The 13,981-nt window shown below is 39.2% G+C and overlaps 1 protein-coding gene across 1 annotated transcript in view; it reads right to left on the bottom strand.

The window, feature by feature from the left end:
* Positions 1-421: 421 nt before the first annotated feature.
* Positions 422-13,981, bottom strand: part of LOC121941282 (glypican-5-like) — a 59,310-nt gene continuing 45,750 nt past the window's right edge. Inside the window, exons 10-11 of the mRNA XM_042484040.1 lie at positions 820-926; positions 422-716 (exon numbers count right to left, since the gene is read on the bottom strand). Coding sequence (XP_042339974.1) covers positions 621-716; positions 820-926 — 203 coding nt within the window. The 3' untranslated portion in view covers positions 422-620. The remainder of the gene's footprint in view (positions 717-819; positions 927-13,981) is intronic.

Below are 13,981 nucleotides of genomic sequence, written 5' to 3'. Positions count from 1 at the left end.
TCGGTCTGCACAAGCTTACAGGCCAAACTGTCAAATTATTCATTATGCTGCACGGCCATCTGTAAATGGTGTGAAGTATCACGTAATTGGGTGTTTTGCCTATCGAGTGCTGAATTCTCTTCAGTGCCGTCGCTTTCAGCACCCTGCTGCTACAGTGAACGCCTTCAGCTTGAACTATAGCTGTCATGGATCTCAGTATGCGTGGGGGGATACATAATGTAAAGGTCAAACCAAACAAAATATCCCTTACCGTCCAATCTGCTCTTCTCTATATTGATCTCTATTTACACATCAAGCCATTGTTATCTATAGAAATTCTTCATATAAATATATAATATATATATTTGTATTTACATCTCTCTTCAAAAAAAAAAAGTCAGTAGTGCTGTGCAATCTATCCTATCAAAGTTAAATACACAAACAAACACATGTAGAGGTCAGTACAGGTAACATAAAAATGCATACTGTGCACCTGCAACTGTGATGAACCCACAGCTTCACCCACCCACAACAAAAACAATCAGAGTGGCTGATCTGTGCTTACAAATGCTCAACTTCACCACCAAACACGTGTGGTTGTCTCTCAGTCTTTTTGTCTCTGTCACACCGTCTCTCGCTGATCAGCGGTGTTCCCATGGTGACAGCAGCAGGAGCAGGAGGGTTGCCAGGGTCAAAGGTCCAACAGACAATGTGTGGGCCGCGCCTCGAACGGCAACCTGACAGAGAATATGTTATAAGATACGACACTATATGACAAGAAGAATAGATGTATAGAGAAAGAAGGGAATGGATGTGAAAGACGGAACGGCCCTGACTTACTTGTGGAGGTGAGAGGTGATGAGGAGGGACAGGGCGACGAGGAGAAGGAGGAGCCATGTCCTTTGTTGTTGGTCTATGACCGCTGGACGAATCATCTGTCTCATCGCCTGAGGAAGACAGAAGCAAAAACAGTATAGCATAGAGTATAGTGTTTAGTGCATAAAAACATAAGTACATTAAGTATAGCAGTGGTCCCACATTACTAACACCACCTGTCCTGTTCCACATGTTGATTTAAACAGATTCAAAATGGATATTATTTACTTTTTTCCTAATAATGTAGGTTTGACCAAGTTTGCATTCAATCTATTACAACATTTTCTATTAATATATATGTATATTAATTACTTTTAGCTGTTGATTTCAACTTTTCTGCTTACTTACTAACTAGTTTTCACGCTCTCTTGATGGCCCCTGGTGGTTGGCCACTGTATGATGGGACATGGACCAAAAATTAAAGTACACCCTTAAATACATTTTTCCTAAACATGCTTTCTGTCATTCAAGGTAGTTCTCAGCATCGTGGTGCTGGCTGTTTCTTTTATTTGGTTTAGTTATTTGATGCTACAAAATTGGGATCAGACAACATGAGTGACATCTAATTGTGCCAGTCGGTGTGCTCGTGTTCAGTGGAGCTGTTGTGATTGGTCAAACGGATGTATGGGGAGGAACTTGATAACGCAGAGGTTACTGCGCAAACTCTGGCTCCAAATGACGTCACCAGCACCAGATAGCAGCGGCTGTATCCCGGATATTTTGGCTTCATTTTTGTACAATGATGGGAAGCAGAGACACGTCGTCCATCTCTACAGGTTATGTGAATTATAGCAGCATGTAGTAGTATGTACACTTGTTCCCTTTTTTAAAGTCTTATTTTACTTGACTTCTTTTTCTTTTAAATAACTTAGAACTTATTCTGTTCTATTTTATTAGTGTTTCTTTTCTCCGAATACTCTACAAATAAAGATACATTACAAAAAATAAAGTATGCCTTTTTTCACATGAACGTGGGAAATACAGTGCTTCATTAATCTAGTTTAACAAGCAATGACATTTGATTTGACTGAGTTTCAGTGTCTGAAAAGATCAAATGAATGAACCCAATTAAGTTCAAGCTTTTGCAATCTTTTTTTTTTTTTTTTGAAAAATCTAGTTTTCAGAATATCTCCATAAATAAATAAGCCCATAAATTCTCGGCGTGATACTTGTGGAAGTCATTTCTGGTTCTGTTTTTAAGTCTCATGATTGCACAAAATCTTGCATTATTTATGGATGTTTTTGTTGTTGTTTAGACCTGGAAGATTTATGAATTCCACCCCACCCACCCGCATCTTTGCACAAATGTGACCTTACCTTACACACATAAACACATAAACACACACATATACAGAAAGACAGATGTGTGACACGCTGCTTCATTTAATGGGCATACGGCTGGACTTTGCCAGCTGCTGTAACACTTTCATATGCGTGTATGTAGGTGTGTGTGTGTTGGCAGTACTCCAGCACCTCATGGCCTCATGGGAGGAACTCAGGTAAATGAGTGGATTAGGACAGGAGGGAGACAGACTGTGCCGCCGGCTAACACACACACACACACACACACATGTACACACACACACAAACACACACACACACACACACACACACACACACACACACACACACACACACATACACGTATCAGCCAGAGACATCTCATCCTCACCTGCTCTGTCACAAAAAACGCTCAGTCACAACATGCTCTATCCTGGCACACACACATATATATACACACACAGACACATACACACCTGCTTGGGCAGAAATCTGATTCTGTCTCTTACAATGCACATTGTCCTGCAGTACAATAGACAAAGAGCCTCTTTCAGTTGCTGAGGAATGAGGTGAGTTGTTAATGTTCACACACTCACACACATATTATATCTCATAATAACACAGACATGAAGAAATCAGGAAAACTCCCATATAAATACACACACAAACATGAGCACACACACACACAAACACACACACAGACACAAAACGCTAAAGAATCAAAACAAAGACACCAAAAATATCTGTGTAAGAGACACATGATGTGTTTTTTGTTTTTGTCTGTCTGTTGATGATTTACTCTCAGCAGAATATTTACCAATTAGGAGTCTAGCCTTTATTGTGTGTTCTCTTTGACAAATAGCTGCATGGAGCAATATGGGACTCTGGGCTCGTGACTGTGCAAATGTGTGTGTTTGTGTGTGTGTGTGTGTGTGTGTGTGGTCTCTTTTGTGTCCATCTGTTCCCATCAGAACTGAAATCCCTGTGTCACATCTGGTGTGAACCTGTTCAGAACTGAATCATATTTTTATTGCTTTTGCACCATAACAACTGTAGTGCGATAAATTCATGTTTTAGTTTAAGCACAATATCTGTTATTTTAGTCATCATTGCTCATGAGAATTTGGAATTATGCCAAAACCAAAACAAAGTCTTTTTTCTCTTGGCTGGTTTAGGTGAAAAAAAATAGCAAGTTGAATTGTTTTGGCCCTTTAATTATTCCAAAAGGAACACCAGGCAATGCCTAACATTATCAGAATAAGCAAGGTGAGTTGCACTCAAACTGTATGTGAAGGTAAATTGGGCAGCAAAATGATCATTTTAGAGGATTAGAATAATATCAAATCAATGTTCAAAAGTGTGTTAAAAACAGATGTTTGATATATAAATGTATATAATACACCTTTTGAATCTGTTAACAAATAATCTCACATTACAATTAAACAGTAAGATTAAATATGTTTCATAAAACATTTTAGGTGAGAAATAGGCAACACAGCAACAGAACCTCAGTTTCAGCTGCTTTTTTCGGAAAAGTATGATGCACACTTTCTGTTCACCAACTCTCATACTGCAGCTAAACAGTGTACTAAAATATGTGTTTGACGACATTTTAGTCAAGAAACACTCTCACAATTCTAGATAAATAGGTTTCGACCAATATGCAGAATTAATGGAAGAGGCAACAGGAAGAGCTTGACGGTTTAATAAGCAGGAGTTGCAATGCGGGTAACAAGACGTACCTAATTCCTGGAACACCATGTACTAAAAGAAAACTAAAGAAACCAAGAATTGCTGATCACTGGGGAAACACGGACAATGAACTGACACGTAACAAAGGGAAAGCCACAGGTAAATATAAACACAAAGAAAATTACAAGAACAAGACACAGCTGGGGTAGGTGGACACAGGTAAAAGGAGGGAAACACAGGGATTGGTTAACAATCAAGGGCGTGGTACAGAGCACAGAGTGGGGCAAACACGACTAAAACAGACGAGGTGTGCAGGGAAGACTCTGGGGTCAGGGAAGCACAAACGAGACTGATATCAGACAGGTGTGACAGCAAAGAGGTGGGAAACAGACAGGAAGTAACACAAGACATTGAACATGGGGAGCTTGACTTAAAAAATAAACATGATATAAACTAAACATGAATGAATACATGAAACCAGAAAAAACAAACAGAAAACCCCCACAAGCAAAGTACAGAAGAATGTAAAGAGAAAGCCCAGGATAATTTGATCAGATTTTGACTGATTTTGAAATTAACGTAAAAAATAAAATGGAGAGATGATTATACAAAAAAGCAGACAGACAAAAAAAAGTAATATTTACAGACAATTAAAAAACATAAAGCAAAAGAAATGGTGAAACACGATGACTTGGTTTACATATACGAAAAGGACACATCAGGAGAATACCATATAATAAAACAGGACGCAACAAAGACACACTGAAAACCCAAGACCTGCAGATCCAAATCCTCAAAATGAAATGTGTAAACAGAGACAGTTTACTATATAACATATGTATGTTAGATAGTCTTCAACAAAAAGTCTAAGTAAGATAATCTTGGTTTATATTTTTTCATCACTGCCTAATTTGCTCTGCATTTGAGAACAAGAGAGGGGCAGCCCTCTCGATCCACTTCTGTACTCTTTGTGTCCATGGTGGTGGTGGACATACAAAAATGAGCTAGTACAATTTGTAGTTCGATCAACAACCAAAGAGTCGCTGGCAAATAAGCAGGGAGATCTGGGCACTGGTAAGATGCAGGGAAGTTGTTATAATACAAAGCTGGCTAAAAAAAAACCAGAAGTATTAATAATAACAATAAAATAAGAATAAATTCAATTATAGAACACAAACATTTTATGCAAAATGGGTACTTATGCTTTTGATATTTTAAATACCTTTTGTCAATGATATTGTATTATACGCGCAATTTTGACTGCAGGACTTTTACTTCTCACACAGTATTTCATACCATGGTAATGCTCAAGTGGAAGTTTTGAATACTTCCACCACTGACTAAATGTTAAGCATCACTGAAAGTTGAGTTGATGCACTGTAGAAAACAGTGCCATAGGAGTTATAGATAAACAAAGTAAGGGCAGCAATAAATCATTATTTCCATTACTGATTAATATGCTAATTATTGTTTCCAACTAAGCAATAAAAAATCAGAAATAAAATGATGAATAAAATGATTCCAGCTTTTACAATATATTGTTTGTTATACAAAGTACAATGATGAGGCTCATATTTTGACTAAATGTCTTAAATCCTTTTCTCTCCAACTTTGAAAGGCTTTTTGGCATGTGCATGTGCATGTGCGTGAGCATGTTCGTGTGTGTGTTCTGAAAGCGGGTGGCAACACGCAGTCTTCTCCGACATGCCCTTCGGCGTGTTTGTCTCTTAGCAACAATCCAGAACATGTCACATGTGGCAGATTGGCTACAAATACGTGCACACACACACATGCACACACACCGCCAGAGATGAGTGATGAACGATGTGACTGGTCACACTCATGGGGTTGCTTAACCTTTACTGAAATGAGTAATGAGTGTGTGTCTGTGTGTGTGATAATAAGAATGCAGGAGTGACATTTGGAGAATTCTGTCAATGAACTGCAGTGGTACATTACAGATCCTAGGTCAGCGTTATTGCAGATCAGCCAAAAGTTTCAGCCTCCTTCACTGACATCCAGCATGAGCAGCTTACATCTCCATTCATGCACCGTTTGCATCCTCAGAGGAGCTGAACTGACAGTTTACATGGAAGAACAAAAATGGTCCCCATGTGCAGTGATGGCTGAGGAGGAGAGCCACAGTGATACATCACGCCCTCCTAACTGAGCAAATAAATGTGACAATGAATTGTAATTGAGATGCTTTTCTGAAATAATAAGATAAAAAAGGAATTGAAGGGAAGCGAAGCGTTTGCCCAGGGGTGACGGTAAGGGCTGAGAGCAGGTGGAGCAGGGCCATAAATCAGAGCTGTGGTGACCCACAGGAAACAGACTGGCTGCCAAGCGCTCTGTGCATCTCTCTCTCTCTCTCTCCCTCTCTAACACACACACATGTAAACACACACATAAACAGCTTTCTCAGGGTTTAGTGAAGATTTTTGTTAGCATTGAAAGAGAAAGACGAGTCTCATAATTGGCAACAACTATTGTAAATAATTGAAAACTGACTCCGTCTGGCATGAATATTCACAAACTGTAACTAATTATGTGTTACGATGTCATGCGGAAAATACCACAGATGACTAGGGAAAAAATGGATTAAAACAACATGTTAACCACCAAATTTAATCACAAAACAATTTTTGCAGGAAATTTCTTTCTTTTAAAGTATTCAGATAATAGACTTGTTTCTTGAGCAATTATTTTGTTTCCACCAAAAGTACTTTCAAGTCCCACGCTAGAATTTACACAAAGCAAATGCATACCTGCTGAAAAACCCCAGATCATTAAAAAGAAAATCCATATCTTAAGGTGTTTAATTGGTAAAGCTTCAATATTCTTTTAAATAAAACATTGATTTGGATAAATAAATGAATGTTAATCTCTTAGTCTCATCTATAAATGACAGTCAGCAGTTGCTGATAAGAAACTGCATGTCTTTGGTAAAAATAAATAAATCCCCAATTTAAAAATAGAATAGTTTAAAACTGGTGTATTTGATCTAACTGTGATAAAACCATTTAGTCACTCTTATGACTCCGACTCACATTTGGTTCATTTCTATTTGAATTAAATAAAAAATGAACTATTCTCCATTTTTCTAGGGACACCCCTGAACTCTCTTAAAGAGGGGTCCTTGAGAGAGTCCCCTGACCTCTGGTTGAGAAACATTAACCGCATTTACACTGTCTGTAGGAATATCAAGACGCTATGCCGCTGTGCCGTTCTGTATCGACCGTACAATCACGGAAACGGGGGACAGAGTGGTCTCGCCTCTGAACCGGGACCAGAAGTAACAGCGCATAAGAAGAACTCCTTGTGATGGGTGTGACGTTTTGACAACGTGTTTATGTGTGCAACCCACTGCGGGAGATTTAAAAAGCAGCTCTAGCAATTAGCGGTTAATTCAAAAAAAGAACAACCACTGTAAATGTCCACAAACTGAGAACACAGTGAGGTTTGGAAGCTCCTTGCCCTCCAAGTAGAGGACAAGATCAGCTGCCATATAACAGAGAAGATGAATGATTGTGATTGACATGTTATGCCTTTGTTATTGTTTGGTAAGCGCTGTCAACATATATCACACTAGAGACAGATACTGTTGTGTTAAATGTCACGCCTGTCGTGCCGCAGTCTTTTGATTGCGGGATGCTGTGATGCAGTGAAAAGTTACTCACTGGAGTGGAATTATGCCACCGTCATTTGTGTCTGTGTAAAAATGCAGGTGCAGTTTAAAGAGAGGTCTTCGTTAATCTCTGAGTAAAAGTGGCAACTGCTTTAATAATTGTTGTTTTCACTTTAGCATCCCTGTCTCACCTGTACTAAATATACTGCAACACTCATTCCAAAGAAGCCAAAACCCAAGCCTCAGCATTACTGTGTTTAAGTCTCTTTCATGCATTCCTCCAGTCTGCCGTCTGAAACCAAACATAGCTGACAAAACAGCATCTTTCTAATAACAGCAGACAATGGTGTGTATGTGCTGTATGTGTGTCCATAAACACAGTGCGTGTCACAGAAACATGTTAGTTATGCTTTGATCAGACTCATCTGTGTGTGAAGTAGAACTGAGTCAATGCACTTTAATGCATTAAACCAGGAAGTTTTGTCCTGCCTCTGAAGGTAACCTCGCATAGTTGAAGTGTGTGTGTATGTATATGGATGGAGTGATGAAAAGGATGTCAGGGATGCATGACCTGATGAGTGAAAGTTGAAAAGTGAGTGGACAGCAAAGGTGAACGTGTCTGTGTGGGAGTGTATGTGTGTATGTGAGTGTGTGTTTAATGATCGTGTTTAATATTGGATGCCTGTGGTGTATTGTACAGAACTGTCAATTTAGGCTCCAATTAAACCCAATCTTGTTGCTCCTCAATTTGTAAATGTACAACACACATTCATTCTCACTCTCTCTCTCTCTCTCTCTCTCTCTCTCTCTCTCTCTCCCACACACACACACACACACACACACACACACACATACAGACACACAGACACAAGGCAGGGTGACCTTGAAAAGCGTCTGGATAGCTGGTGTGTGTATGCATGTGTGTGTAGGCGTGTAAATGTATCCCTAGCATTTCCAGCTGAATCAGTAATGAGCATTTCATTACTTCAGCCTCAGTTCCCCTGGGAGGAAACACACACACACACACACACACACACACACACACACACACACACACACACACACACAAACACAAACACAAACACACACACACAGCAGTGAGGGCATGGTAAAAGGTATCTGAGGATTATACCCTCAGCAAGTACTTATCAGAATCAAATTCTAAAATGATAGCAACATTTTAAAAAAAGCTGAGAAGGAAAGAAAGACAAAGACAATACAGACAGAAATAAGAGTGGGCTACAGTATGTGCCGTGAACAACATAGTAAATAAATAGTGGTAACATATCTCAACACCAATAGCAATGTCTATTTTTTGAGCATACAATAAGCCTGCCAGCACTCTGTGCTGCCCCTCTTAATATTCTTCTCTGCTGTCATCTTGTTACTTATGGACTTAAAGAAAGAGTATGATAGAATTGGCCTGCTGGTCATCTGTCTCATTGAGTCAAGAATCTATAGACACTAAAATCATGAAATGTGTCTCTTGTGGGTATTTGGCTACAATGTTTTTGAAGCATTTTTGTGAGCTTGTACTGTTCTATACTGAGTGATGCAATAATTTATTTTGAAGGGATTACTCGGCAAAGTTCACTCAATGTTTGGATTAACTCAAAGGATTTTATTTTGACAGGCTCTGTGTCAAAAAGTGTTTTGCTAATAAGAACGAGCCTCACAAACGAAGAACACTAGAAGAGAGTCAACACTGAATGATTCTGGTTTGCCCATTAAAGAAGACAGATCATTTTTTACTGGTCTGACATGTTACAAGTGATGACTGCACATATCATGCCTATGTACGATGAGTACAAGCAAGTACTGTCTTGTGTTTTAATTACACTGATTTTTGCAACAAAGACGATGACTAAATCTCCACTCCCATATGTCTATCATTTCATCACTGCACATCAATAAGCAGACCACAGTTTCAGAGCAAACAGGGAATTCCATTAAACCAGACTAAAAGTCTACAGCCACACTAGTGTGTTGAATGTGGCTGCACCAAACCAAGTGAACTTTTGATTTATTTTAACATATGTTGTCACCATGTTTTTTGTCCTAAAACTAACATACAGGGTTTAAACCCAACCTGCGTAACTTAATTTACCTTAACCTTACCTAGGTAACTTTAACTATGTATCATCATTTGTGGGTGTAGTTTGTCAGATATATGATAATTAGCAAAGTCGATAACACCAGTGTCTATCCTGTCAAACACAAAACAGGTCAACTCTACCTCGCTTTTCATCCTCTCCAGAAAAGAGAACACCAACCCCTGATTATCTCTCATTTTGAAATAAGCTTTGCCGCTTGACATGTTACATTGCTATTTATGCACTGTGTCTGTGATTTTCGTAGAATCCTTTTGGATACATTTTGCTTATGTTCTGGCACCTGGTTGCTACCTTTTTAGAAAGTCTTACACATAAGCAGCCCAAAAACTAACAAAATAATAAGAAAAAAATAAAAGAGGACAGGGGTTAAGCAGGTGAATACACCATCACACACCTCTGATGGGTCATTTAGAGTTAATTTGTACAAGTCTATCCATTTTTTCTTCAAAAATCCTCCGTAGTACCTCTAAGGAAGCACCGCAGTTATTAGAAATCATTTTGAGGAGTACATGAATTTGTGTACCAAATTTTATGGCAATCCATTCAAAAGCTGAAGTCAAAACTACAAATCTGAACCTCATAGTTGTGTGAGGGGAATAGTCAGAGGATCGTTATTAGGATTCATTTTGTCGAAACTATAGATATGTGTAAAACATTTCATGTGGATCCATCTCACATTTGTTGAGATATTTCAGTCTGGACCAAAGTGGTGGACTGACTGACCTTGCCATTCCTTGAACCATGCCACTTGCGTGTTTTTTTTTTGTTTTTTTTTTTTAAAGTAAAACTTATTTGCTTCAGGCAAAAATGTAATAAGTTTCTTCAAGCATCACCTCATGTCCATCATTTACTTTGGGTTGATGGAAAAACAAGCAGGTGGTGATGCATTATTTATCATGAAAATCAATACTGGGTTGCTGACCTGAAATATGAAAGTAGCAGTCTGGGAAACCCAACCAATGTACTGGCTAAAATATAATTTAACCTAAAGAAGATTTTATTAATGTTACTGAAAGATCTGTTTACTTTACTTTGAATACTGCTTGCTATACATACAGCACACCAAAGTGGTGGAATGGACTGAAAGACTCACTGCATAATCAAATTAATCAACTGGCAATTCTCCCTAAAACTTGTATTTACTGACTAATTGTGATTACAATATCTAGTTTGACTCTCACATGATCCATTGGGCCCAAATGAAGTCTAAAAGTAATATCCAGGTTAATGGCTGGTGCTTGTTGTCAAATGACCATAATAACAGTTAACGCTCTGACTTGCAGTGAAGCATCTTCCCAAGGTCACACTCACCGAGGTTACGCATAGCCTCCAGTGGAATAATAAAACCTCTGGAGGAAACACATTGGGGAAAAAAATGAGCTGAAGACATGAACACAGCGAGGGACTAGCTGTGATTGGATGTGGATGAAAGGATGAAGGCGGCAAAGCGACTGGTTGAAGGTTGTACATCAACACAGGCCAGTGGGGGTGTTATCTGCTGTGTGTGCTGCATGTAAATGCTCATTTGAATACATGAGTGAGGCTGGAGGTGCAGCTAGAGAGAGCAAGACAAAGCAAGGGCTTTCTTTTAAAAGGTCAAGTGTGGGAATAACAGCATCACTGCAGAGAGGAGGACTAATAAACAGATGATGCCTTATCACATCTGCATGAACAAACTCACTCAGGTGTAGAGACAAGCGGGGAGTCAGACAGAGAGACAGGAAACGGGCAGGCAGGATGATAGACAGGTAGGAAGGGGAGAGAGAACAGGACATGACAGCCAAAATAAGAGATGTTTGATAGAGGTTACAGGTAGGTTGATAGCTTGAGTGCAGGGAGTCAAGCGTGCACGGATTATTCAGCAGATATTCTCCGATGTGCAGCATTTCATGTAAAGTTCAACTCCTTTATCTCTCTCTGGGTAAGACGAACAAAAGAGAGAGCCTTAAGTCGCTTTGAATGAGAGAACCGACGAGAGCAAAGTGAATGTGTAATTCTTTAATGAGCCGCATCTCCTGCCCCGAGGATCTATCATATTAACTCTACTGATTATTAACCATCGCCACACGCTGAACACACACACACACACACACACACACACACACACACTCACACACTCCCTTTCTCTCAGCACCAACTGTTACCCCCTATCGTTCTCTCCTGTATCTGCTCCTCCCCATCTCCCTCCTCCACTCCCCCTGATTTCTGTATGTGTGTGTGTGTGTGTGTGTGTGTGTGTTTATGTGGGTGTAACAGCTCTTAGTCAATATACCCCGAGCTGTGAGACTTTGGCAAGAAAAACAAAATAAAACCAAAGAGCTGAAGAAAGGCAATTAAAGCTGAAAACAAGCCAAATTATAAATTCCAAAAGAAAAAAAAATCTATAAATGTAAACATTTAATTAATATGCAGTCAATTTGCTTTACCAAATGCATTTGGGTAGAAAGATAATTGCTGCCTCCATGACCTTCACTGGCGACCTTTTCTTCAATCAAGGAAATCTGACATCATTATGAGACAAAAGTCAGAGGGAGCGAGTTGAAGAATATATTTCTGCATTTTTGTTGTTGCTAACAAACCCCTTGGGATGATCACAAAACAATATTAGTTCAATACTTTCTGACTTTCCTATCCTGTCAGCTCCAAGCCCATGCGTTACTGTAGATGTGTATCTTAAGAATCATCCATTCATCCATTATGTGTAACTGCTCATCCTATGCATATAGCTGGAGTCAATCCAAGATGACATTGTGTGAGAGGCAGGGTACACCCTGGACAGTTAGCCAGTCAATCACAGGGGTGACGCATGGAAACAGGCGCTCATGTTCACACCTACGAGCAATTTAGAGTCAGCAGTTACCCTAAGCTGAAACTAAGTCTTGGATTTTGAACCTAAGCTAACACAGAGCACACTGCACCACCACGCCGCCTCTCTTAAAAACAGGTGAGGATTTTACATTATAGCATATTCCCAAAAATTTGAAGAGGTAGCACATTCCTAATTTCCAAGTTATATGTGAGAATTTTGTCCTCCTTTACTTGGAAATTAGGAATGTGCTACCTCTTCACATATTTTGGAATATGCTGATTGGGTTGTGGGTTCAGCAATCCATTGAGAATCCCGTCATTAAAGTACAACCTCCTTTGTTCAAAACGATTAAACATTTAACTAAAAAAAAGCTAAAAATTCCTAAAGCAGCTAGGCAATAGACTTGGGTGGTATTATAGTATACAAGTATTTAGAAATTCCAGCAGTATAATTTTCAGTACCATAGTGGGTGGGGTATGCCGCAGACTAATACATTTATACTGTATACCTTAGTGAAATTTCAGGAAGATATGAAGGTATGAAAAGTAAAATGATAGTGCTAAAGCCTAATAGGAATTGCATTTGTTTCTAACAATTCTCAGCTTTGGTGCACTCACAAGTATGTGGGATTCACTCAAAATGAACTATAGTGCCCATATTCATCTTAAAAAACAGGACATTCCACAACAATGTGGCTCACGGATGTGTTTTTAATCATTTTTGGATAACAATGGACGTTGAAGGCGCAGAGGAAAAGGAAGAAATAATATAAATTAATTGTTGGTTCTGGAAAGGGATTTTTTTGTCAATAGGAAAAATATAGAATATTTCCACACATACTGAAATAGTAAAACAAAAATGTTTATAAATGAACATCCCTAATTGGGTGCTATATAATTTGTGTTCTCTACATGTGAGCGTAAAGCACTGCAGGAGGAGGAAAATGCTTTCTGGAGTAAAGCTGCTGTATGGGGATATGTGGGATACTGATTGCATGCATAGCATGTTTTACACCCTCATTTTCCTCTGTGCATGCATGTACAAAGAAAGCAGTCTTATTTTATAGCACTGATCAAACCGATCCAAAGGCTCTCTCTGGGAACTTTTATAGTCACGGGTGCAGATTAGGAGCCTCGCCAGACTTTTTTATTGTTCTCTCTGGCTCCCTTTAGACAGATGCTTATGAATGCAGATCAAACTGTCCTCAGGCAGAGGGGTAACATGGAAAACACTGGCCTTTCCCTTTAAGATGAAATGGCTTCTAAAGGCTTTGTGAATGTGGCCCCAGGGAAGTGGGGGAGAGGCCAGAGGAGCAAGGCAGAGATGATGGAGGGTAGATACAAGGAGGCAGAAACAATAAACAGAAAATGGTTCAGCAATATCCTGTTGTATGTCCATTATTTAGTCCAGGATTAGGATAAATACTGACAGCATTTTAACTGCAAATTAATCAAAGCTTTAACCAGATTCCAAGGTACGCACCACAAAGGAGCTAACAAGTTTACATTATGTTAGTTGGCCAAGAGAGACGGCACAAAATCTGCCAAACCTCCCCTCTTTCTCTCTCTCTGTCTCTCCCTGCCTCTCTTTCTCTTTCTTCAT

This window comes from Plectropomus leopardus, chromosome 3, assembly GCF_008729295.1.
Source record: "Plectropomus leopardus isolate mb chromosome 3, YSFRI_Pleo_2.0, whole genome shotgun sequence".
Lineage (NCBI taxonomy): Eukaryota > Metazoa > Chordata > Actinopteri > Perciformes > Serranidae > Plectropomus > Plectropomus leopardus.
The sequence above is the reverse complement of the archived record's forward strand: the minus strand, read 5'-3'. Positions and strand labels throughout refer to the sequence as shown.